The sequence below is a fragment of the Marmota marmota genome, unplaced genomic scaffold, assembly GCF_001458135.2.
Source record: "Marmota marmota marmota unplaced genomic scaffold, marMar, whole genome shotgun sequence".
NCBI classification, from domain to species: Eukaryota; Metazoa; Chordata; class Mammalia; order Rodentia; family Sciuridae; genus Marmota; species Marmota marmota.
This window is the reverse complement of record NW_026000153.1, coordinates 3,525,652-3,552,824: the sequence shown is the minus strand read 5'-3', so window position 1 is coordinate 3,552,824 and position 27,173 is coordinate 3,525,652. Positions and strand designations below refer to the sequence as shown.

The following is a 27,173-nucleotide window of genomic DNA, read 5'->3' as shown; positions in this document are numbered from 1 at the left end:
GACAGAGGAAATGGAAAGGACGTTCCAAAACAAGAAAAAGGGAAAAGAATAATGGCATGAAATCCCAGGAAGCCCAGGGTGACAGGTGGGAGGGACGTGTCCCTAGTATCCAATGAGACCAAGATGGTGATCCAGGAGAAAAGGTCAGGGACTGTTAATTGTGGGGCTGCTGAGAAGTCTTGGAAAAGAGTATCAAGAAGGGGCAATCTGCCATTTGCCCAAGGTCAAGGAGACAGGGAGGTGGTGAGGAAAGTAACTAGAGAGTGGAGACTACTCTTGAAAAAGAGGCAGGGCAGGGCAGGTCCTGCTTTGCAGGCTGAAAGAGACAGCATACTTGCAGGTCCCAGGAAAGGAGAGCTAGAAGGTCCCAGGGGAGAATGTGTTCCTGATGGGGCAAGATCCAGGGCAGCAGGAGGGACCAAGGGCATGTGGGGACTCATTCAAAGTGGGAAGGTACAAAGGCCCTTCAGAGACAGGAGCAAGGAAATAGGCAAGAAGCTGTTGTCACTTTGAGATGGAGAAGGGGATGTGGAAGGAACTGGGGACTGGCCCCTCTAACTTTGTCACCATCACAAATCACCTCTAATGGGGTATGGTACTGTCACAACAGGTGGGACTGTCCTAAAGTAGAAGACAGTGCTAGAGGAATGGAAAGAGATCACTTACATTCATTTTTCAACAATCCGATTTTCATCTTATTCTTTTCTGGCTGGTTTTCTAAAATTACATTTATAATAATGGCGAATGCAGTTCTTCCCCCTTCCCCATCTTCACTTCTCAGGAGCATCTTATAACCCTCAACTCAAGGATTTGCTTCCTCCTGTTACCATCAGCTCTAGAACCCACAGGGGCCAGTCATCCAGTCTGAAGGTGACCTGGGTCTCTCTTTCTCACCTCAGACCCGTGCATCTCAGCCTTTGCATGGCTCACCTGCAAAAGCATGAAAAGTGAAAACTCAAACCAGTTTATTTTATTACTTATTTTGGGATCTAACCAAACTATTAGTTCAAATGATATTGGGGGCCTAGCTCAGATCTGCAGCTATTTCATTAACCCTGAATAGGGTCACTGCCCGTGGTTAGTCCTAAAACCAGAAGGATGAAAATGTCTGTGGGGAAAAAAAGACACCTGAGTGCAAGTCCCACTGGCAGAAGTCTAATCTCATACCTCTTGGTTTTTCTGGCCATCTTCTTGCAATTTACCCTGAGTCTCACTCTCTCATGAGAACTAACTAATTTGAGATTTCAGTGTGGTGTTTTCAGATGAGAAGCACTGACAGTATTAAGGGACCAGAAGTTCTTCCAGGCCCTGAAGTGTGACCTAAAGGAGTTCTTCAGCCCTGTGATGGCTTCTAATGCTTCAAGCTCTGCTCTTCTACTTGGAGCACAGGTCACCATCTGATGATGGTGCCTGGTTTCTGTTTCCCTCTTACTGAACTTCAAGAGGTGTGCATTTTCAAAAGGCTGCAATAGATTGTGACATCATGCTGATAGGTTTGTAAGATGCTGTCACTGGAGGAAAGGAGTAGGAGAACCGAGGGTGCCTCCCAATTATTTCTTACAACCGCATATGAATCTACAATCATCTCAAAATTAAAAGTGTAATTTAAAAAGGGGAGGGGAAATGGGGAGTTATTGTTCTCAGTGGACATAGATTTTTAGTTTTGCAAGAGGAAACCGTTTTGAAGATCTGTTATACAACATGAACAGGTGAACTTGACACCACCAAACTGTACACTTGAAAATGATTGAGATGGTAAATTTTATGTTATGTAGTTTTTACCACAATTTGAATTTTTAAAAATATTTTTTTAAGTTCTCAAGAATGTCTGACCCTGAGAGCAACAAAATCTAACAATTATTTTCACATATTCAATACAGCCACCATAATATCTAAAATTTAAAAACTGACAATGCTGAGCGTTGTTGGGATATGGAGGAAATGGAATTCTCATACTCTGCTGGTGGGATGAACAACTGCTTTGGAAAACAGCTTGGCTATTTCTTTTGTAATTAAACACATACTTATAATATGATCCAGAAGTTCAACTTGCAGAAATACATGTCTACAAAAAAAAAAAAAAAAAAAACTTGAATGTCGTGCCTCTATTCAAAATTGCCCCCAAAATGGAAACAATCCAAATGTTCATCAGCAGGCAAATGGACGAGCAAATTATGATATCTACAATGGAATCTGTCGTACAATGAATGATTAAAAGTACTGATACATAACAACATGCATGCATTTTGAATTTTGTTATATGTATTTTGGCACAAACATTTTTTTCTTTTGCAGTACTGGGAGTTGTACTGAGGATCTTGCCCATGCTAGGCAAGTGCTTTTATCACTAAGCTACACCCCCAGCCCGACATGCATGAATTTTTAAAACATGCTAAGTGAAAGAATTTAGATGCACAAGTCTATGCCGAGTGATTACATTTATTTATTATCCTAACTCAGGCAACACTGGCCTATGGTTAGAGAAAGCAGATCTGTGGTTTCCTGGAGACATGTGTAGTCAAGGGTCAGGACTGATTGCAAAACAAAACAAAGGAACTTTAGGGGTGACAGAAATGCTCAATATCTCAATGGTAGTAGTGGTAACTCAGGTGTTTATGTGTGTGTATTTCATTTCACATGAAGAACACCTCAATAAAGTTGATTTTTAGAAGGAGAAAGCTCCAAAACCTTTAATCTGTTGAAAATTTTAAAATGATAGTAATAATAAAACCTAGCTATGGTTTTCTTATACTCAGTAGCCTGACAATAGGCACCCTGAGTCAACAAACTCTCACTTAGATCAGCCAGTAGAGGGAACTCTTTCTCAAATTGGGGCTGGGTCAACCCAATGACCTACCAAAAAAAAACTTGAATGTCGTGCCTTTATTCAAAATTGCCCCCAAAATGGAAACAATCCAAATGTTCATCAGCAGGCAAATGGACGAGCAAATTATGATATATACAATATCTCCAAGCTGTGAAGATTTGACTCACTTACTGTCTTCACCTGTCCCTTCTCCACAGGTACAGCTACTTAACCCCAGTAGGAGCTCAGACTACACCAGTTGAGAAGCTAACCCTGTTCTCACGGAAGGGCGGGGGAAGGAAGAGTTCTAGACCGGTGTCCAAGCTTCCCACTGTGGTCCCACTCTGAACTTGTAGCCAAGGTTGCTAATTATTAAGAGATGGCTGTGGCAGGGTCTTTGTCCTTATTCCCCAGCCACAGCAGTCATCCCTGCCATCATGCTTTTGCCTCCACCCTAGGTGTCTGAGAGTGGGGTCCTGACTTGTTTTGCCGGTTGTTCTCTAACCTGTGCTGTCTAACACCAGCCCAGCCCAACCTGCCTGAACTGCCATTCATCTACAGCCATGATGTGGTACTTTGTGTTTTAATAGGACCACACCTAGGACACCCTCTTGCAGGAACTCCTAGAAACCTGGTCTTGCCCACTTCTGCTCTGCCTCAACCCTGTCATGCCACTTGCCTGTACTGAGTGTTCTTGTCACCAATTCCTGGTGTCTTCCAAGATTTATGAGTCCCAGATTCATCCCCAGGGATGCCTTCCCACCACCACTCTATTCTGGTTCTCAAAGGCTTTTCATCAGAAAACATGTGACATTTGAAAGTCATGATGAATTCTCCTAAGTAGAAGAATTACATAACAGTATTTCAGTTTCATAAAGATTTTCTTGACTTTCATGTGTAGAAGTGACTTGAGAGGGACAAAAGTGAAGACAGGAACATTCATGAGGAAGCCACCATGAGAGCCGGGGGAAAATGCCACCTTAAGCCTTACCTAAGATGGTAACAGTGGAAATAGCAAGAAGTGAACTTACTGGAGAAGTGCTAGGAACATTGAACCAGTAACACTTGGATGTAGGTGTTTCTGGTTTGACTGGATGGTGACAAGGTCACTAAGAAAACACACTACAGATAAGGAAAGCCCAGTGTGGGTCTGGGGAGCTGGGGCATGCTGCTTTGTACATGTCAAGTCAGAGGTGTTTGTGGGACACAGGTGAAGATGTTGAGCAGGTGATACCAGCACTCAGAGGAGAGATCTGGGTCAGAGATACAGGTGAGTGAGTCATGGCCCATAAGTGGTTGTTGAAAACATGGGTATGGATGAAGTCTGCCAGCAGAAGTGTATTGCATGACAGGAGAAGGGGACTGAGAACCAAACCCTGGCAAACAGCATTTTTGCAATGGGCACAGGTCAGGAAAAGCAGAGAGTGGCTAGGAGGAAAACCAGGATACAACTGTAGCAAAATAAGGTTTCCAAACATTTGCCCATCCTGGGCTTGACATCCTTTGCTGCTGTTGCCATCTTGTTTTGTTTTTCAGTAGATAGTTTTTCATTAGATAGTTTTGATGGACACAATATTCCAGAGGTAGGTTCCATGGGGAAACTACTTCACACATTCTGAACTTTATTCTTCTAAAAACACAGGCAGCATACCCTGCTGGATCACACTGAACTGGTCAAATAGAATAACCTAAAGCTTTGCAACAATTGATCAACCAATCAATCATTATTGAGCCTGAATGTGCTAAGATTTTATATGCAGGGGTATAAAATCACCATTACTAACCCCTAGAAACATACATTATGGTTAAAGAGATCAGAGATAGATGTATAGGTAGGTACAGGTGACCCTGTTCTGGTTGTCAAGATCAAAACTTGCTGCTCCCCAAATCCATGCATACTCTTTCATGTCTACCTGCCTTTACATGTTCTCTTCCCTCCATGTGGGATTCCCTGCTGTCTTGAACCAATTATCAATTCAATGCCTCTCCACTCCAAATTCACCCTTTTTGCCTTCTCTGTGAAAATGAATCTGGGCCCTTGAATGGATCTTTCCTTCGCCAGCTGCCACAATGTTAATCTGTGTGGGTAGAGGGTGCTAGAGAGACATTCAGGAGGCAAGGGGTTTGCTTTGCTGTCTCCTGTGCTTGCTCAGCAGGCTTCTTAGCAGGTTTCCTAGTCCCCAGCTTCTGCAGTACCTAATTGAGAAGCTGCCCTGGCATGCCTTCTCTTCAGACAATTTCATAGCCAAGTACTTCCTGTGAGACACCTTTCCTCATCATCCTGAGGAGGGGAGATTCTGGCAAGTTCCAGGTGGCAAGTTTCACTAGCGTGGCCTCATGGCATCTTCTCTGACAATTATGAGTCACAATCAGGTCCCCTCCAAGAAGATCAGAATTCCAGACCCACACATTATGGCTGCTCTTTATACCTGATATTCTCATTTTCTTCAGCCCTCTCCTTACTTCTTACCAGATAATACCTTGTTACTAAAATCCCGATATAGGCAATAATTTATATAAAGTTATCCCTGTTCAGATTATAGCACAGTTTTGCTCTCCTGATTGAACCCAGATGATATACTTCCATGATGCTCCTGGCAACCTACTTGAGCAACATTGTTGTACTTTGCCTAGCAACAGGCTCAACAGCTACATGCTGAATGCACCTATAAGTTCATCTTGGCCTTGAATGGGGGTTGTTAAAGGTGTGGCACATAACACAATGTGAACTGATTTATATATTTTTCTATAATAGAGAGGAAAGATTTATACACTTTGAAATTTTCCTACCCTATCATTATTTTCTTAACATTCCCACTCCTATTGCATGCCTCCTGAAAACACCTCAAAGTACATATTTAACTTTCAACAAAAAGTAAATAAAGACTGTCAGATGGGATATTTTAGTTTTCCTAAACCTTTTGAGGCAACTAAAAACATCCATTTTTATAGTGAATACATGAATGAATGAATGAATGAATGGGTGGATGAATTCCACAACTGTTTGGAAATTATTTAGGAGCCAGGTTGGCAAGTGAGCCTCCACTTCTTAGCTTATTAATGATCAGAATCCTAGAAAGGCCAGGATTAGGAGACCCTGGATTTGGTGTCTTAGGGACAGAGGCTGGCCCCCTTGGAGTCCGTTGTCCAGACTGAGTCTTATCAACCCAAACAAGGCATTCTTAACCACGGCTGCCCCCCAACACAGCTCTAACCTGTCACTACACCTGAACTGTCAGAATTATAAGTTCAGAAATATTGTGAAACTTGGGGTCTCACACCCCCCTGTAATTGGCCTCATCTCATGGTGCAAAGATGGGGACTGAACAACATTCCTCCAAAGATATTTATCTTTGAGTTGCTATGAAAACCTTAGCAAGAAAATATTTTTAAATTTTTTTAATATCAAACGAACATGTATTTAGTCTAACAGTTTCAAAACCCTGGTTTCCCCATACAGATGGATAATTCTAGTTACCTCAGAAAGTTTGAAAAAAACTCTCAAAAAGATTCGAATGAACAGTCTTCTTTTTTTTTTTCCAACGAACAGTCTTCATTTACTTTATTTTAAAAATTAAAACCATGCTTTGTAACACTTCCAAAGAGTATGACATAGGAGCAGGAATGTTAAAAAAAAGTGAAAGAAAAAAATAATGATAGGGTAGGAAAGTTTCAAAGTGTGGAAATACTTCATGCACATCATAGGAAAATGTATAAATCAATTCATGTTACCCTGGTACCTGAAACACCTTTAACAACCCCAAAACAAAAGCATAAAAATCATTATATGCATACACAGAGACCCACACACACATACACACATACACACACATAACTGTTTGCCTTGCTTCATCTTGCCCACATAGATTTTATATACATATAAATATTTGTATGTGTTCACAAATATACTCCTATCGTATTATTTATCACACTATTTTTTTTACCTTTTTTGCTATTTTTTGTTTCTATATTCTTCCCTCAGTTTCTCCCATCTGCAGAATGTTGTATATAAAGATTGAAAAAGTTAACATTCATAAAGTTTTTGGCAGAGTGCCAAACCTAAATTAAGCAATATTTTAGAGTTAAAAAAATAAACTGAGCAGGAATAAATTTTAACTATAGAAGCAAAGGGCTTGAAAACTGAAAACTACAAAACATTGCTTAAAGAAATTAAAGATATAAATAAGTGGAAGACATTCTGTGTTCATGAATTGGAAGATTTAATATTGTTAAAATGTCAATACCATTCAAAGTAATCTATAGATACAATGCAATCCTTATCAAAATCTCAACAACCTTTTTTGCAGAAATAGAAAAAAAACACCCTAAATTGTATATGGAATCTCAAGGGACCCTAAAGTTCTAAAACAATGTTGATAAGAAAAATAAAATTGGGGCTCTCCCCTTTCCTGATGTTAAAACTTGCTGCAAAACCACACTAATGGAAACAAAGTGGCACCAGCAGAAAAACAGAACAAGGGGGAGAGACTAAGGAGTCAAAAATAAACCTTGACATACATGGTCAAATTATCTTCAAGAAGGGTACTGAGTTCATTTGATGGTGAAAAGTTTGTTTGTTTGTTTGTTTGTTTTTCTTTCAATAAATGGTGCTGGGAAAACTGGATATTCACATGCAAAGTAGGATCCTTACCTTACACTGTTTACAAAAATCAACTCAGAATGGAGCAAAGACCCAAACATAAAAGCTAAAGCTATAAAACACTTTAGAAGAACACTCGGGGGAGCCAGGTGTGGTGGCCCACGCCTGTAATCTCAGTGGCTCAGGAGGGTGAGCCAGGAGGATAGTGAGTTCAAAGCCAGCCTCAGTAAAATCGAGGTGCTAAGCAACTCAGAGAGACCCTGTCTCTAAATAAATACAAAATAGAGATGGGGATGTGGCTCAGTGCCCCTGAGTTCCATCCCTGGTACCCCCAGCCCAAAGAAAGAATCACATAGGGGGAATGCTTCATGACATTGAAGTTGGCTATGATTTCTTTCTTGGATATAAAACTAAAAGCACAGGAAACAAAAGAAAAAAAACAGATTAATAGGATCTCATCAAAATTAAAAGATTGTGTGTATATATAAGGACACTATCATAAGAATGAAACGGTAGTTTACGGAATGGGAAAAATATTTGCAGATAACATATCTGATAGGGAATTAATATCTACCATATATAAAGAACTCCTACAACTTAACAACAACAACAAAAAAAAACCTATCTTAACATGAGGAAAGGTTAAAAGTACAGAGTTTCAGTTTGTGATGATGGAGATGGACAGAGGTGATGGTTGTGCAATAATGTACTCAATGCCATTGAATTGTAGACTTAAACATGGTCAAAACAGTAAGTTTTATGTTATGCATATTTTATCACAGTAAAATAAATCTGAAAAGTAATAAAAATAAATTAAAAACAGGAAATTGAGTATTTCTTATGTTCCAAGTGCTGCTCTAAATGCTTTTCATGTGTTCTTCGAGTTGATCCTCTCAGCAGTCCTATGAAACAAGTATTATTATCCCCATTCTACAGCTGAGAAATGGAGGTCAGAGCTTTTAAGTGTTTTTCCTATGGAAGTGAGAAGAGTAAGCAGTAGAGTTGGGAGAGGGAACCCAAAGAGTCAGGCTCCTGAATCAACCTTAAGTCACTGCCAACACAAAAGAAAGGCCAGCTACCTCCCTGTCAAGAGGAGAAAGGTCTCTTTAAGCATTCTATGAGAAAAGGCCTGAGGGAACTTGTGTTCTCTAAAGACACCTGGCAATTACTTGACCCTTCATTCAGCTACAAATTCTTTGAAGTTTCTTTTAAAATAGAGTAACTAATGCTGTGGGTGAATCATTTACTAGAATACCTATACAATCAGGGTTTGAGGAAAATTCTAGATTGAAAATTCCAAAATGTTAATGTTTTACCAATGTGTAGGCTGGTTTGCAATCTATTATTAAATAGTAATATCCTAGTCTTTAATCTATTAGTAAATCAAACTAATATATTATTAATTAATAGTATGCTGTGTTTCTCTCTCTCTCTCTCTCTCTCTCCCCCTCTCTCTCATCACAAAGGACCTGTAAAATATTTATTGAGCGTTTGTTCTAAGCTCTTTGCATGTATTATTTAATCCTGACACCATCTCCAATTTATTGCCAAGATATTGTCCAATGTTGAATAGCAAGTCCTTGGAGAGTTGTGAGTCACACCAGTTTCATCCAGATCCTTCCTAAAAACTAACTTGCCCATGACCTTGGGAAATTCCCTTCCCCATCAGGTGGGCTCCTTTCTCCTCCTCTGTCAAATGAAGGAACTGGGCCAGATGTAGGAGGTTCATTCCAGCTTGAGCACCATCTAGTTCCTCCTCCTTGCACACAAAATGATCTTCCACCAGGGCTTCCCAGAGGGCATCCACCAACACCAAGCAGAGCAAGGCAGAAACCACAGTGATGACCTTGAGATGTATCGCTGCTCTGCCCTCCTCACTCAGCCTCCACTCTTCACCACTCTTCACCGCACTAACCTATTAACCTCCAGTTACCTAGGAGTCTCAACCAACTTTACGAGGTCTCCTCCACCCTCAATGACCCAACAAGTAAAAGCCACAGATAAAAAGATTTGAGATCCAGGAGGAGAATAGCTTTCTTGATATTTTACTTACACTTTTCTCTTTCTTCCCCTGGAGTCACAGAACTTCTGGTTTATGAATTTCCTAACAAGCTTAGGCAGTGATGTACTGGTAAATATTTAACCATCAGGCCTGGGTGTGTGTGGGAATCTCGATTGGAAGCATTTTCTGAGTTCTATAGTTTATCTGTTCCCATCGTGGCTGATATCACCTACCAAAGCAAAGTCACTCATCAGGAGATTGGAAAGAGATTGGGAACCAGGAGGAGCTGGCACCAGGATACCATGGAATCTGGATCAGTGATCTTTAAGCCTTGCAGCCTGAAGTATTGTTAAATGCATTTATTCATTGATACAATGAACTTTCAAAAAAGTATACTTGGAATATGAACGTGTTCCTAAAAGATAGCTACTTTTTTCAAATAAAACCCCTATTGAGCTTATTACAAATTGTTATTTTTCCAAGATTTTCTCAGATGTTTCTTGGGACAGGACAGGTGAAATGATGACTTTCCTATTCTCAAATAAATGACTTATCCAAATCACATGCTATAATTACTTCTTCTAGGTCAACAAATTCTCAGAACATTCTAAGCATTGGGGAAAATGGCATCAGAGTAGCTTTGACTAATAAAAAACCCAAATCTGCTTATTGTTGAAGGTTTACAAAACCAATGCAAGAAAAAAAATCACCTCTGTAAAATGCTAACCTTGACATACACCTTCTATACTACTTTTTCTCTGCATTGTTATATTCAAGATACATGTGGAATGGAAAAACATGGCCTCTTTGCTTGGATTCAAATCCAAGTTTCACCACTTATTTGGTATGTAATCTTGGGCAAATGACTTAACTTCTCTGTGTTTTGGTTTCTTCACTGTAAAATGGGATTTACGATAATAATAATAGCAGCTATTGAGAAGATTGAGCAAATATACATTCAATATCCAGAACAAGATACAAAATTCTATCTAAGTGTTATCAGTTATTATCATCCAACACAATCAAGGATTTTTTAAATATTTTCCAGACATCTTCCCAACAAGATCGTGTAGTCCTGACATCTTTTTTGCAGTTCCCCACAATGCCTTGCACATGGTATGACTTTAATAAATTCTTGCTAAGTAAGCAAATGAAGCCAAGAATTGATTAAACACAATTGATCAATGTGACTCCAAAACATCCAGTGCTACAAATAAACTATTCTGTCTGTCTTCAGGATCTTGAGCATACTTTAAGTCTCTACCAGTCCTTCTGAAGCTAAGGAAGACACTAATGAAGATGGACATGGAGTAATTTGTCAAAGTTATCAACATACATTTATGTTCAGTAATGTTTACTTAATATAAACAAGAAAAAAATGAAAACAAAAAATAGTCTAAATGTTCATCGGCCAAGGAGAAGTTGAATAAAGTTGAATATCTCATGTAACTATGAGATATTTATGCTTTCTATAAGTATTTAATCACATGAAAAAAGAAGGCCCTACTTGTAGTAAGTAGGAAAAAGTGGCATATAAAGTTGTGTAAACAATATAACACCAATGTTTGTTTTTCAAAAACATGTTTGCATAAAAAGAAAAATTAAAAGAGACTTAACAAGAACTATACCAAAAAACTCATTAATAGCTTAACTCTGATGGGTGGGATTGAAGGTGATTTTTAAATTTTTTTTCTTCTTTATATACTTCTATGTTTTCTAGTTTTTCTAAAAAGGATAAAAAGAATAGAATTGCTATTAAGTAAAATAGATCTGACCTTGAAATTGGTGTCTCAGGAACAAAACTGTGTGTCCCTCTATGTATATAGATTCACAGTGTAACCACCTCTGTGGATCTGCTTCATCACCTATCCACACACCTGCCCAGTCTGAGATTCACAGCCAACAATCCCCATTCCATTCCCAAATTCCCAAAGTATCCCCAAACTGACCTTACAGCATAATCCATGTGTTGCAAATATGACACCAACATCATGCTACTTGGAAAGACCAATGATTGTCTTAATTTTTCACCCTTTTCAAATATCTGGCATTGGGCAAATATACAGCCAAGTTCATGTAGACATATCTCAGCTATTAAAAACCAAGCACATTTGTGTTATCTCCTGCCCTTGACGTGCCTGATACAAGGGAAGCGTGATTGAGGATCTTACCCATAAGGCTGAACAAATACATCTTTTGAAATAGGCCACAGGAAAATCCCCGATTGGATTTGGGTGATATATATTAAAATCAGCCAAATTTGGGTAAAGTCAATCTCAATTTAATGAAATGCAAATTCTATAATATTTGTTTTTAAGGAAAGTCATTTTATTACTTTCAAATCCACAGGGACTCAAGGTATAATATTGTGAGTCTAAGCCAAGGTAGAAAGTACATAATAGGCCCCTGCTTTTAGGAATAGGTAAGAATTGTTTATAAGAGCCTATTAATCAACTATGATTTTGTCCTTCTGATGTGTTTAAAGACAACTTATTTGAGATAATAAAAACAAAGCCAATTATTCCCTTAAGTAATACAATTTTCTCAGTCTTATTTTCATTCTAAATTTGCTTACATCAGCTCCACAAAACAATCTTGGGCCAAAGCCCACCTAGGTCATCATCAATGTCAAACAGCTGGCTAAATCAATAAGATTCTGTAGTACAGCTAAAAGATGGAGAAGGAGGACGAGGAAGAAGAACTGGAGGGGGAGGAGTTGGAGCTGGAGTTGAAGAAAGAGGTTGTTAACCAAATATAGCTAGAGAAATGCAGGTATTTCCATTCGATCCCCCCTTGCTGAAGGACCAAGCAGAAGTTCTACTTTCATTCATGAAAAAGAATCTCATAAACCTTGGACACTTCACTGGATGGGATCAGCCCCGAGAGAAAAGAGACAGGACAGCGGGTTGGCAGTTCCAGAGACACTTTAGAGGAAGAAATTGCTAAAACTAAGGAATATTTTAGTATGGACAGAAATGTATTCTCTCAGGTGTTTAGTTGATAACTTCATGGAGGTCTGGGATTGTAGCTCAGTGGTAGAGCACTTGCCTAGCATGTGTGAGGCTCTGGGTTTGATCCCCAATACAGGGGGGAAAAAATTGTGGCAATAATATTTACCTAGCATTTGTTTAAACACCCAATTCTCAATCTCTGCTTTTTGTTCATTTTTCTCTTCATTCTTTTCTTTTAGGGGAAGGGGTATAGGGATTGAACTCAGGGGCACTCGGCCACTAAGCCATATCCCCAGCCCTATTTTGTATTTTATTTAGAGACAGGGTCTCACTGAGTTGCTTAATGCCTCGTCATTGCTGAAGCTGGCTTTGAACTCATGATCCTCATGCCTCAGCCTCCCGAGCTGGGATTACAGCATGCGCCACTCTTTATTCTTATTTTGATTGCCTTCCCCAATTAGAATGAAAGCTTCAGGAAGAAGTGGATTTTGTTTGGTTTTGTTTTATTTTTTGCTGTACAAAGTTAGAATGTGCCAGAACATTGGAGGTGGTACCAAAAAAATAAAATAAAAATTGTTGACTGACTCAAGCTCCCTCATAATCAAGGAGGATGCGCCTTAGTGAAAGTCTATGGTAAAACAGAAAAGCACTGGATTCCGATTTCAAATTAAGTGGCACTTTGCTTGGTTCGTAGCAGACACTCCTTGCCCATTTTTAGTGTGGACAGCTGGGTGGAGGATCAACAAATATGATAGTGGTAATTCTTCTTATCTGTAAAATAGGCTAGTTGTTTGTTAACAACTAGCATTGACATTTGAGTGGTTCCGGAATTCTTCCTTTAGTAGATGTAGAAAAAAACTGGAACAGGGCAGTGAGAATCCTAGCAGTATAAAACAAAGAAAGAAATCATTTAAACTTTGGTGGAAATGAGAGGAGACAGGAATTGGGCAGAAGTGTATGTTTTTATTCTGTCTAGCAGTGCTGCCAAGTCAAGGCGTGTGAGCAAAGAGACAGGCGAGGGCCACAGCAGGTGACCCAGTGCTGGCTTGCAATGAGATGTCCATGAAAACCAGCTTTCAGTTTCACTCCAATGGCCTCCTTGAACAGAGAAACAGTCATCTGTCAGGTGAGGTAGCAAAAACTCTGCACAGTCACCCTGGTCTCTGCTGGCAGGATCTTGGTTCTGGTCCTTGAGACTCAAGGGCAAGTAGCTTGTTGGCTCGTCCTGCTACAAGAGATGGAAACTTCACTGCACAGGTGGCCTCTTCTTGGGCCTCACAGGCTAAGCTTTTGGACTTGCAGGGTAGGTAGCTTGGTGAAACCTGGATCCTTGAGAATACAACACCATCTTCTTTGAGCTGGGAGTTGGGGACAGGCCAGGATACCTCTGAGCAGGTTCACTTTGGGTCCAGATATCTTGGGGAGCTGATGCTCTTGAAAGTGTTTCTGACACTGGAAAGTAAATCTGAGTAGAAAGAGGTAACTAGAATTGGTGCAGGGGACTTTGGCTACCAGACATTCTTGGATGGCCAGTCCCTTTCCTGGTGGCTGTGTCCTAAGAAGATAGGTCAGGATGAGGAGCAGAAGGAAACCACAGGCCAGCATTGGGGTGGGACTTTGGCCCCTTCAATAGCAGCAGGCAGGTTTTGGAAGATGTTCCAGGACCCAGAGACACAGCTCCTCCTGAAGACATCAAAAATACCCGCTGGAAGGTAACTGGGGTCACCTGACTGAGAATCGAATTTTCTTCCTGTTGTTGCTGACTTGGTTGTGGGAATCTCAACCGAATGCTGTGGTATGCTTAAGAAAATTACCTTGTTTGGGGACCTTAGTCACCCTGGCATCAACTAAGTGATTCAAGAGGCAAATTCTTTTCCTACCAAAAAGAGACCATCAGGCTTCCATGGGACAGCCACCATTTCTGTGAATGTGAATTGCTCTAAGTCTCTGTGGCTGCAGGGCCTAGACCGTGGGAGACTAGACCGTGGACAACCTTGAAAATCAGGCCTTTGTATCTGGAGCTGATAGGAAACACCAAGAGTGCCTTTCCCCCAGGCCATTATTAGCACAAACTCTCCTCTGGTAGGAGATGGTGTTCTTGCCTCTGTCTATAGGGATGGTAAGGCTGCACAGATGTCCTAAATACAGAAAGGAGCCGAGAACAGCCTGCTTGTTGGCTGATTTCCTACTTACAGTGCGGCTCTCAACAGGAAGGTGCAACTCTTGATAACCCACATGCAAAACAACTCTTGCTGAGATGTGGCAGATCTATGATTCCAAGTATAAGTATCCTCCCTATGCCTTTGTATGATTGTTATTCTAGGGAAACAGTTCTTGGTAATGAACATACTACCCTCATGTTCACAAGATAACCTCTGGCCTCTAGTCTCCTTAGTTGTTAGAATCTTAACTCCTGGGAGCAGTGGTTGGCACTGTTAGTAAACCAGATAAGGCAAACAAAGGGAAAATATGGTTTAGGGAGGAAAGATCTGGAAACTGCTTTCAAAGGAAGAATGAATATGATTCCATGTTTTACTAACCTTATTGCTCAGAAATACTACTGAGAATCAGAACAAGGAGAAGAGGGGGTCCAGAGCAGGTTCTGGGCAGGGTGCAGCTGGGGCTAATCTCAGTTGGGAGTGGGGTTGGGGGATACAGTTGACCACATCCCTGGATGTCTCCCATCCCATGAAAGGAGATGTGACCAAGGCACTAGAGTTGAGGTACTAGTGCAGAAGGGATTCAGGGTCTCCACCAGACTGTGGGTGATAACATGGTCCCTCCTTTGTCCCTTCCCACAGCTCATTCTGGGTTACCAGGAGAAGTGGTAAACTGCCCTTATCATGTCATAAACTCAGCCAAGCTTTCCTCCCACTATGCCTACATCCCAGGGTCCCAAACTGTTGGGTCCCCTAAAAGAGCCACTATTTACTGACATTGCCTAAGTGCTAGAATAATGTTCAGCACACACCAGGTGCTTAAAAAAAAAAGATGTGGAACAAATATGCTCATTGATCTCTTCCTGTGCTAGTCACTATGCTGAGTTTTACATGATATTTCATTTATTTTTTTCACAGGACCCTTGTAAGATAAATATCAACTTAGTTTCGGGTGATGAAACAGAGACTGAGAATGTTAAACAAATTTTTTATGGACCTATCACCTGGTATAACAGGAAATTGAGTCTGCTCCCACCCCCGTCGTCAAACACTGAACTCTTAAACAATTATGTTGCTTTTTTGTTCCATCATACACTGTGGGTAGGATCTAGAACCAGAACACCCGAAGGAAGGAAAGACAGAAAGTGAGCTGGCTTTTTGCAATCCCTCCCTGGTAATGGCCTTTTGGAACTGGGACGAGGGCCCAGGGACCCAGAGAGGCATGTTATGGCTGGTCTCCAGCTGGATGACCTGTTTCCTTAAGATTCTCAGTCAAAGTTTTCCCCGTCCTCCTGCCTCTCAGCCTTATCTTTCAGGGTAATTGGGTTGGGAGGAGTGATCTGTGGAAGTAAAATTTCAAATTAAGTTTCTCAGGTGGAAGATAGTGTCATAGATGGCACCTTATTATTTCATTTACAAGTTATTGTTGTTTTTTAAATCCAGGATGGTTGCATACAGCTGCTTTTGAAGTTTGGTCACTAGGCCTCCAATGTGAACACTGAGTATGTGTGTGTGTGTGTGTGTGTGTTCCTTCAAGATAGATTAGCTAAAACTATCCACCTGGAATCATGTTAGCAGAGCTTTCAAATGGATGTCCCTGTGGAGCAAGAGGCTTCAGCGTGCACCAGCTAACACCATTGTTGAATGGAGATGTCCTAGCAGAAGACACCGTCCCTCCTGGTACTCAACTGTGAGTCTCCACTAAATCAAGTGTCCTTTCAGTTTTCCAGAAAAGCTAGCTCAAGATCCAATCCACCAGCCTTTGTAGGCTGGATAATCCAAACAAGAGGGTGTAGGCCAGGAAGGGCCGGGAACTAGAGCACTCCCAAAAACTGTCCAGCTTATTCATGTCCTTTAGCCAACCAGAAGTGAGTCCCACGAGAGGCTAGGGAAAGGTGCTGTGGAGAGTGTAAAAACACCAAGCTGCTGCCCTCTACGCCTTTTTGTCCAGTAAGGGAGACGACTTACACACAACCAGTGAGCCACCAGACAGGCCTGGACTAGAAGTGTACAAGAACTGGCGACATTGTCCCAGGCTGGCTGACTGGGAAAGATTGAGGGAGACGTGGAAGGCACTCAATGCCTTGCAAAATGACTTAGAAGGGTGGAGAAGGAGAAGCACCAGGGAGGAGTGGGGACATGTTTTCGTGTGACAAGAGAACGCTCAATTATCTGTCATTCATCCCAATCTGAATACTGAGGTGTGCCATAGGCTGGTTTGGCAAACCCTGCCTGCAACTCCCGAGCACATAGGCATTCCTGGTTTTGTCTTCAGGACATCGCATGCCCACAGCTGCACAGCAGAGGCTGTCCTGTCTGGTAAGCCAAGTGCTGACCCAAGCCACCAGCGGACTCTGACCTGCGACGTGAGAAACCTCTGTGGTTTGGCCAGTCCTTCACACAAGTAGTTTCGTGATCAGAGCCCAAATTTAAATTGGCTCAAGTTTGAGGTTCCCAAACCCCACCCTTCACCAGCAATCTTTTTTCTCTAAGTGTCTCAGAGGTCCTTTCATTAGCCACCGCTTACCCTGACATAGCGACCACAGAGCTCCCTAAATTTGGATTATTATGGCCCTTACCACTGTCCCCAACTGGTCCTTAGACTAACTCATTCACTAAAAGTTGTGAAAATGTGAACTCTTTGACCCACGCATTCCATTTCTTAAAATTTATCATTGACCAATTTTTCTCTTCTTTCCATTCTTTTGTTTGTTCGTCTAATGTGTACCAGGATTCTTTCAGGTGGCTGGGACTGCTTGGTATAAAGAAGCCGGAAACTCAAGGCTCTGAATAGAGCCTGTGCTGTTTGGTTTTCTCCTGAATCCAGGCTGTTTTTTTCTCTTTGGCGAGACATATCTGTAATACTGTCAGAGAATACATAATCACCGTGTCATGGTATAGACGAGAGGTTGAGTAGGAGGAATAATTTCTAATGTTCCTCTAATGTTCTATCTATAAGTACAGTTGACAACAACTAACTGAATATTTTTAAATAGTAGAGAGAATTTTGAACATTTCCAACACAAAGAAATGACATGTCTGAGGTGACAGATATGCCTGTTTCCTTGATCTGATCATTACACATTGTGTACATACATCGAAATGTCACACTGTACCCCATAAGTATGTACAATTACTATATATCAATGCATAATATTTTTTAAAAATTCCATTGACCATGATGCAGACACAAAAGGACATTTACAGAGAGAATAGAAAAAATGAAATTGTTCCAGATTGGAGCTTTTAAAATGACACATCATTTCTCACAAGCCTCAGGGATGAGATGGGGTGTGGATGCCTAGCAGAGAGAGAAACGGACAGTTTATCTATGCATGACGTGAGAACCTTTATGTACCCAACATCCACACCCCCGTCTCTTCACCCAAGGAGTTCGTTATCATTTTTTCCGTGGCTCTGTGGAACTTTTGAGTAAGAGTTCTTTGAACAGAATGTTCTGGGACAGCAAAATTTTGAAAACCACTAGTTTTCTCAAGTTTTCTACAGTGTTCCTATAGTTAGTCTGGAAATCATCCAGACTGAGGATTTTTTTCCATGTTCTTCTTAAATCTATCTTTTTATGTTAGTTAATTGGCTTCAATGATATCTGATCCATTCTGGGTGTACAATTAATGAACAATAATAACATTGACATGATGAGTAGGAATCTCATTGACCACGCAAGCATGGCAGAGAATAAAAGCCTTAAAACCATCTTGCCCAATGTATAATGGGAATGGGTGGACTGGCTTAAGAATGCAAATCAAAAACAACAATAAAAATCATAAAGTTTTAACCAAATAAATGTGAATTCTCTTTTTAACTTGTTCTTTTTAGATATACATGACCATAGAATGTATTTTGACATAGTATACATACCTGGACTATAATTTCCTATTCTTGTAGTTGTACATGATGTGGAGTTACACTGGTCATGTATTCATATGTGAACTTAAGAAAGTTATGTCCAATTAATTCTACTGTCTTTCCTGTTTCTATCCCCCCTCCCTTTCTGACATTCCACTTTGTCTAATCCAATGAACTTCTGTTCTTCCCCCACTCTGTATTGTATGTTAGCATCTGCATATCAGAGAGATATCCACATATCATCCCTTGGTATTTTGGGATTGGCTTACTTCAATTAGCATGATAGTCTCCAGTTCCATCCATTTATTGGCAAATGCTACAATTTCATTCTTCTTTATGGCTGAGTAATATTCCATTATGCATATATACCTCAGTTTCACAGTTTTAACCAATGCAACATGAATTCTTGAAAACATTTTGTTTAATATTTTCTGGGTTTCCACAATGTGCTGGTTGACAATCTCTTTTGTCTATTCTCTTTACACCTTAAATTAAATTAATTAATATCCAAACTCTTACCATTCATATACCACCAACATGGTGATTTTTTTAAAACAACATCTGCAGGCCATTTATATTACTGAATATTTTATTTAAATATGTTTATTTTGTATTTACATAAATTTAGTTTTAGAGAAAACTTTATATTACTACCTGTAATAAACACTTGCCATAATAGAAAGTAACTGAAACAGTGAATTCACAATAATGAAAATGATAAATATTTAAATGTAAAATTCTCTTTGATCAGGTATGGGTACCATGGTTTGGGAAACATTTGGCTCATATCACAGCTGAGAAATGATAAAGCAGGTAGGGGTGTCCCTGTTTCCTGCACCTTGCCTACAGATCGCATGTACGCACACACCCACGTTCCCCACTCCCTTCTACGCCTGTTCCTTGGTTTAAGGTAACACTAAATAATTGATAAGGTATTAAACTCCTATTTTTGCATATTCATGAGACTATTAATATTTCAAAATTCAAATAACAAAATTGTTCTTGAAATTTTAGACATAATGCAAGAAAACTATGCCATTAATTCAAATCACATGCAATTGTTGATCTACTGACCACTTCCCACTTATAAGCCAGTCCTCATATCCTCCTACCACAGGCTCATATTTAGATTTTCTCCAAACATGGAAATTTGCCCAAGAATGTATTAAAGGTGTTAAGAGGGCCTTTTCAGATTGTGATGACATCCCAGCAAAAAAAAAAAAAAATACAGATCAACCACCTCATTAGCATATATCACACCTATGATTATATCTCCCCCATACACCCAGGAAAGAGGGCTGGAAGATGGTCATGGAGTTTTAATATTAGATTTACATCAGGGATGATGGCTGTCACTGCATTGGAGTGGGGCCTTTGTACCCCAGCTTGGTCAGTCATTAGATGCAGGATACCCAGGGATGGGTTTAACTTGGAGCAAGACAGCCATCTTTGGCCAAAGACCAAAGGATTATGCTGTAAGCCGCTAGTAGGCTGGAATATTGGTGAGTGGATAAATGACATCTCAGTCTTGAAGGAGAATAAAGGAATTGCACCATGGCATCTGCTTCTAGATTGGAACCCTGTGCCTTGCTCCCTAGCCCCTCCCATTTGATGGTAACATGAGTAAGCCATAGGCCTAATTCTCAGGCAATTCCTAGCTGTGATGACTCAGGAGGCCTACTGGTGTGTGTGTGTGTGTGTGTGTGTGTAGCAGGACATGCCACATAGATGTTTCTCATTCATCTCCCCACTGAAAAAATCCTGGGCAGGAAACAAATATGGTCTCAATGCCTGCCAGGTTATCAATCTTGAGACAACATTCAATTCAAGGTTATTTGAACAAAAATAAGTTACAATCTTTAGAGAAGCTGAATTTCCAGAAAGATAAGGGCACTAGAAGGTATGAACTGGGGTGAACCTTATAAGCAAAGTCTCAGGCATCTTTGGTTGACAGACTAGTCAAGCATTTCTCTCCTTGGGGTTGGGGAGATCTACATGGAGCTGGAACTTCAGTCCAAAGCCAAAGGTAGGAGAAGAGCTCGGACTGCAGATTTACTCCTTGGTCAACTTTCTTCCCCAAAGCCAGACACACAAGGTGAGGGATAAAGCAGAAGTCACGAATGGTTGGCCTGTATTATTTATTTTGTTCTTAGTAAACTGTGGAATCTGGAACCAAATCTGTCCTTCTATATATTCTTCTCAAATGGCTCTGAATCAGGTAGAGAAAAGACCACCGCCATTTTGTACTTGGTGTTGAGGACGATGAGAAAAAGTTTCACTTAGGACTCCTTTACTAACTGCAGGGTGGAGCCCTCATCGTCTTCAATATGGGTGACTGAAGTTATTTGTCATGAAGAAGTCTGACCTGGAGTTTCTCCAAATGAGACCAGAAATCCTGGGAAGACCCAAGGGAAGGCCCAGCAGAGGAGCCCAGTGACTTTTAGTGATGGCAGCAGGTTGGCCATGTGACTGGAATGAGCCACCTTCTCTCCCTTGGTACACTCTCTCCCAAACCCTAAGCTGTGCTATTTCTTACAGAAGAGAGACAATCTCTGTGTGGAGGGGCTGGGCAGGCATTTGATTTTGGTTACAGACCATTCAGAGAAGAGTTTGAGCTTCTCCACGAATATGAGAAGCTGCCTGAGTCCCTCATTCTAACTGGATTTTGACTGGTTCCTCCAGTGGATCAGAAAAGTCCCCTGTAGCATAAAAGTCAGCATGGCAGGTGCTACACAATCGCTACTTGCTGAGCCTACAGTGGGCCAGGTTCCCTGCCAGGTCTGCCCGTGTCCTTCCTCATGCTTGATCCTTCCAAGCACCTTCTGGGACAGACCAGATCATTCTCTTTTCACCTAGAGAAACCAAAGAGCAAAGAAATCAAGTTATTTGCAATGGACTCCCAGACACACACCCCATAAGAGGCTGAGTCGGGGCTTGAACCCGGGTCTGCCTGACTCTAGCCTATTTCTGTTGATGGTCAGAAGGCCAGCTCTCCTGCTGCCAGGATGCCACCCTGCAGTTGTCTTGTCCTTTAGATAAAAGGGACATTTAATGGCAACTGGTAATATACTCACAATGAATCCCCTCATCTCCATGCCCAGCTCAGGTGCCCTGGGCTCCCGTTGCCTCAAGGACAGGGGCTTCTCCGCCTCTTTCCAACCTTCCCAGTCACCCATTGCAATGCCCTCAACACAGCAAGAAACTCAACGAGCATCCATCACTGACTGGCTGGTTGATGTACAAGCGAGGCTGTAAGATAAATCAGCCCAGGAGAGAGCCGGCCCATATTTTCACCAACTGGCAGTGTGTCATTCTAAATAAAATCCTTGTATATGCCCTGTTTGATTCTTGGGGGCCCAAACTTGCCTTGCTTGCTCAGAAAATCTGGATCACCATTTGATCATGTTATGCTGATCATTTATTTAAAAATTTTATTTTTAACTCAGGGAGAAAATGCCACTGCTAATTAAGCCTGAGACAATAATTAATACCTGTCACGGGCGAGGCTCCTGCTCCTGATGGAGGCACACTGGCCCGTGTAGACCCCAGTACGAGTGGTCATACCTGTTTATGTATGACTTGCCCTTCTCCATATTTCACAGATGATAGGATACGGCTCTGCATCTCTTCATGTTAATTCTATTTGAAATACTCCCCACCAACATCTTAGGCCTCTGCCATCTAATAAGTGCAGCCAATTTATTGATAGTAAATCTAGGACAAGACAGACTCACGTTGATGTGGGCCACAGGGCATTTAAATTAAACAGGAACTCTCCAGCCATCTGTGTTTTAACTTTTTTATGCCTTGATAATAAGCCCTGTTTAGAATAATTTGCTGTGGAAACTGGGACTTCGTGACTGACAGAGAAAGGCCGGGTATAAACAACCCAAGCAGGCCCCTGAATTTGCGAGAATGTCAGGCGAATTTAGACTCATCATAAAAGAATTCTCAGTGACTGTATTTCAATATGACACTTTTATGGTTTTTTATTTTCTAGCCCATTGCAGCCCCAGAGCCCTGGCATGATTTATATAGCCTGGCAGTGCATAATCTTTTGTATAAGATATACAGGCCTCCGGAGGTTTAATTTCTTTCCTCACCGCCACTGACAGCATTTGTGCTTCCCTTCTCTTCTATTTTCATTTCTAATGAGATATTGGACTTTGCTCAGTGAGAGGTGATATTTCCACATTTGCAGGCTGACAGGCTAAATCACCAGATCTCAGTGGTGAGGATACAAACCCATTTAAACTGTGTCAAAATATTCATGGAGCCCCATTGATTTGGGCAACGGTTATTAGGAAGCTATTTGGAAAGTTCAGGTTTAATTTTTGGAGCTTTCTGCTGCAAAATCACTCAGTTACATCACAGAGAAAATGGTATCAGAAGAATAGAGAAGAGTGAAAGGTGTGGGGTGTTGCCTTTCTTTGGTGGGGATTATTTTTAGTACAGAGATGACCTTTGTTTCAAAAATAAATAAATAAGTAAATAAAGCCCAGAAGATGTATTGGTAAGTATATGGCAAGAAGTAAAGTAAATTCTTCCCATTGCATATAAATGAATAATATGTCAAGCCATTGAATGCTTTTTTTTAAAAAAGCAACAGTGAACGCAACTGACATAGGAGATTAATGCTTTGCATTGCTACACTGACTTTTACCTCTGCCTTTGATCTTAAATCTAGCTGAAACTATTGCGACAGGAGTTTAGTGTCTAAGTGGGATGGGTTCAAATAGCCCTGGTTCTCTTAGCATTCAGGAGTGTCACAGAGGAAAATTCCCATGAATGGGGGAGGCGAATGTGGCTGTCCCTGTGGCTGTCAGGATGGAAATGCAACAAATGGCCATCTGAAGGAATTTGGGAGCTCCCAGCAGACCTCAGGAAGTGCACATGGCTGAAGAGACCCTTGATGCAAGCCCAGTGGAACAAAGTACTGAGATGTCCTTGGACATAGCAAAAGATCAAAGTCCTTTGATGGGACCAAGAACAGTTGACCTTTCAATGGTAAGGTCACTTGCAATAGTTGCCTGATTTACAACCTGGGACTTTATAGGAAGTTTATATTTACTAGGGTTCCAGAGTTCACAAGGACCTCATTAAAAATGGCACACACAACATACATACACACACAGGGGGAAATCGCTTGGGCAATTTGCGGGCGATAAAGTGTTTTCTGTACCACTTTACAATAAGTGGACATTAATGATTGCTAAATTACAGTGGAATTCCTATGGAACGGCATATTACATTCACATTAATACCAAATGAGTTCATTGTGAGACACGTTATTATAGCAAATATCACAGGAATTAGTGAGGAATTAGGAAATGCCAGGGCAATTAGACCCATGTGGGGAGAAGTGGCCACCCATTCCGATGTTGGGCCACTCTAAGGTCAACACCTTCTGGCCCAGCTTGAGGGAAAACATTGGCACAGAGAGGTTTGCAGAGCCCTTTCTGCACTAACACACTTGGGAGCTTCTCGTAACTCAAGATCCAAAGTCCCCAAGGGTAACTGCCATGTGAGTTCTCTGAAAACAGCATCTCCCAGATCTGGGAAATGTACGCAAATAGGGTGAGAAAGTCAGAGTAAATGTAAATTAGAAATCCTTGCAAGTCAAATTTGTTAAAACAGTGGAACAAGCCACTTGAGAAGTGTTCCAGAGGCTCCCTCTCTTGGGTGCTTTCAGGGCAAGCTTGGCACAGAACAAGCCTCCTGATGATCCCCTTCCTCCAAAGCCTGAGGACTTGACCTCTTTGAAAGAAGCCAAGAAAATTCCCAGCACAGGAGCCATTAAGCCATCTCTAAAGCAGAAGAGCCCTGCGGCAACCCCCAAGTCCCCGATGTTCTGCTGACTCACACAGCTTCCCCCTACCCCCCCCAAAACAGACACCCGATATCCTCTTAGAGCAGGCTCACAGGCTCATATGTACCAAAATATGATCCGAAACTTATGCATCTCCATAAGGCTATGGGCCATGAGAAAAGAAAGCCCTGTCTCCTTGCTAAAAAGTCATTCAGTCAAGATGTCCATAGGAAGAGCCCGAGTGGGCATCCCTGGCAGGGGCAACCCAGGTCTGCGACAGGCTTGTCTGGTTGTGGATCCTCTCTCAGTTTCCATTTCCTGAAGTACAAAATGAGGTTGATAGAGTAGCTTTGCAAAGCTGGTGGTGAAGTTCAAACAAAATATTGTTGATGTGATATGCAGCACGGTTGCTTGTAACTAGTGAGAATATAAACTAGACCTTTAATGAGTGTGACCTTCCCTTCTCCTGCTTATCCTTTCTCCTCTTCATCTCAGCTGCAGTCTTCACCAGGCCCAATTCGCTGGTCTTGCATATCAAACACAGGCTGGCTTCCGAAGACTATGCCATAAACAGAAAAGATGGCCAAGGGACAGAGAGACAAGTTTTGCCACCTTCCCAAATGTAAACTGTCAAAGAGTGTTTTGTGCAAATAAAAAAGAAATTCCATCCTAATTTCTAGTCCCAAAGTATAAGGGACCATGGAGTCTTTTTTTTTTTTCCTCTCTCTATTTTCTGATCTTTCTGTGTTTTACTCTTACCATGGGTATTTTATGTAACAATTAGTTGACTTGCTCATATTGAGATAGGCTATTTGTTCAGCCTCTTTGAGCACTTTCTGAATACAGGCTCTGTGCTAGGCAAGATAGCACGTCAGGGGTAGAATCAGACACCGGCTCTTTATTCAAGAGGACTGTAATCCAGCCAGAAAGATAAGCCCTGAGGAAGTTTGCTTCCCACTTGGGGTTCCCATGGAAAAGTTCCCTGTTTATATTTGTCAGTGTCATTAGGGCAGTGAATGAAGGTTTCACAATCTGCTGAGAAGGGAGGGGCAGGGAAAAACTGTCTCTCTGGATAAACTGTAAGCTTACTGCACATATATTTGTAAATTTTTACTGATTTGGAAGATATATAGCACATCATTTACAAACAAAAATAAAATTAGGGCTAGGGATGTGGCTCAGTGGTACAGTGTTTGCCTAGCAGGCACAAGGCCCTGGGGTCAATCCCCAGCACACAAAAATAAATAATCAATTAATTAGACTAGCATGACTCTTTATTATAATTCCTAATAGCCAGTCTATTCTCTCACGAACAGATTTGCCAATTTTGGACAAACTTTTCTAGCCCTTCCTATTGTAGGTTGCAAGTGAGGAATAAGAATCTGTTGTGACACAAATAGCACTGCCATTGTCATTTACAGTAATGAGTAGAACAAACGTGAAAAAGATGAGGACATCTGTCAAAACTACATATGTTCCTCAATGACAGGAGTGACTTCTTTGCTGAATCAGATAAAGTTTTCAAACACTAGAAGAATATTTCCTCAGATTTTTGTGCTATTCACCATGTAATAACTCTAGACATGACACCCTTTAATGTTCAATCTGCATTAGTAACATTGTCTCCATTGCTTTCTTAACTCTACCTACTACAAAAACAATAAATGGAGGACTGGTTTACATCATTTCCTCATTTCTGTGATGTAAACACTCCAGCCATGGTCAACTTGAAGTAGCCAAGGCAATGTCACAATTAGGATAAGACACATAGTATCCACGCTCACCATTGTATAATATTTCTACTACATAAATACAATAAATAAATTCTAGACACAAATAATTTAAAAAAATAGAAATTAATGTTTTAAGTATTTATTATCTTTCTTCCTTGTTTATTTATTTATTTATTGCCAGGGATTGATCCCAGAGTCATTTAACCACGGAGCCACATCTCCATCCCTTTTTCATATTTTATTAGAGTCAGGGTCTCACTGAGTTACTTAGGGCCCCTCTAAGTTGCTGAGACTGGCTTTGAACTCGCAATCCTCCTGCCTCAGTCTCCTGAGTCACTGGGTATTATCTTTCTTTATAATAAATAGACTTTATTTAATTGAGAATGTGCCATGAGCTTTCTTCCTAACTCCCATTGGGTCCTCGTGTCTCTGCCCCTCCCTTTCAGGGGCTGCCTTCCAGTGGGTGTTTTCCAAGAGGAAAGGTGGATACAGGTTGTATAGCCTAGGATGCTCCCTCCCATGGCAGCATCTTATCAAATCTGACCCTCCTGGAAGCCCAGATGGTTTCTCCAGTGACCCAACCTCCTGGAGGTGGCTCTGCAGCTTCCTCAAAGGCACCATCTTTCTCAGGCCCCTGGAAAACTTTGTTATTGAGCATTCATTTGCATAATTTTTATTCGAGAATATTTTTCTTCTTCCTCCCCTCTCCCTCTTGTCTCTTTACCACAAAATAGTATTATGCAGCTAATTCTTTTGGAGAGCAGAACGCAATGTTAATATTTCTGGTTTGAGCCTTTCTGTAAATTACTACTGAGTAAATTATTACTCTGAAACACTTCTTTATAGTAGAGCCAGAAGGGGAGGAAGAGGGATGGAGAGAGAAGATAGAACAAGGAAGGAGAACAGAGGAGAACTGTAGGGAAGAGGGTGGGGTCTGGGTAAAGAGGCAGCCTGTGATCCCCTGCCAGCTCCCTGCCATCCCCTCATTGCCAATCACTTGAGTCCACTCCCAGCCCCAAGCCTTCTCCTGAGCATCGCCTGAGTAAATTACTTAAAATTCAGAGCTCTGGGCCCCTCCCCTACACCTGCCACAGTTTGGGGGTAGGGGCTCGGGAGCTTGCTTTTCAACAAGTTCCCACAAATAATTCCCATATACCCTCAAATTAGAGCCACTAGGTTAGATCCTATGCTGGAGAGAATCTGACTTCTGGTGATTTTGTAATTTGAGAGTTTTCACATGGCAAGT

The 27,173-nt window shown here is 41.1% G+C and overlaps 1 protein-coding gene across 1 annotated transcript in view; it reads right to left on the bottom strand.

The window, feature by feature from the left end:
• Window positions 1-21,207: 21,207 nt before the first annotated feature.
• Window positions 21,208-27,173, bottom strand: part of Snx10 (sorting nexin 10) — a 167,324-nt gene continuing 161,358 nt past the window's right edge. Inside the window, exon 8 of the mRNA XM_048786371.1 lies at window positions 21,208-21,237. Within this exon, the coding sequence (XP_048642328.1) occupies window positions 21,223-21,237 (15 nt within the window). The 3' untranslated portion in view covers window positions 21,208-21,222. The remainder of the gene's footprint in view (window positions 21,238-27,173) is intronic.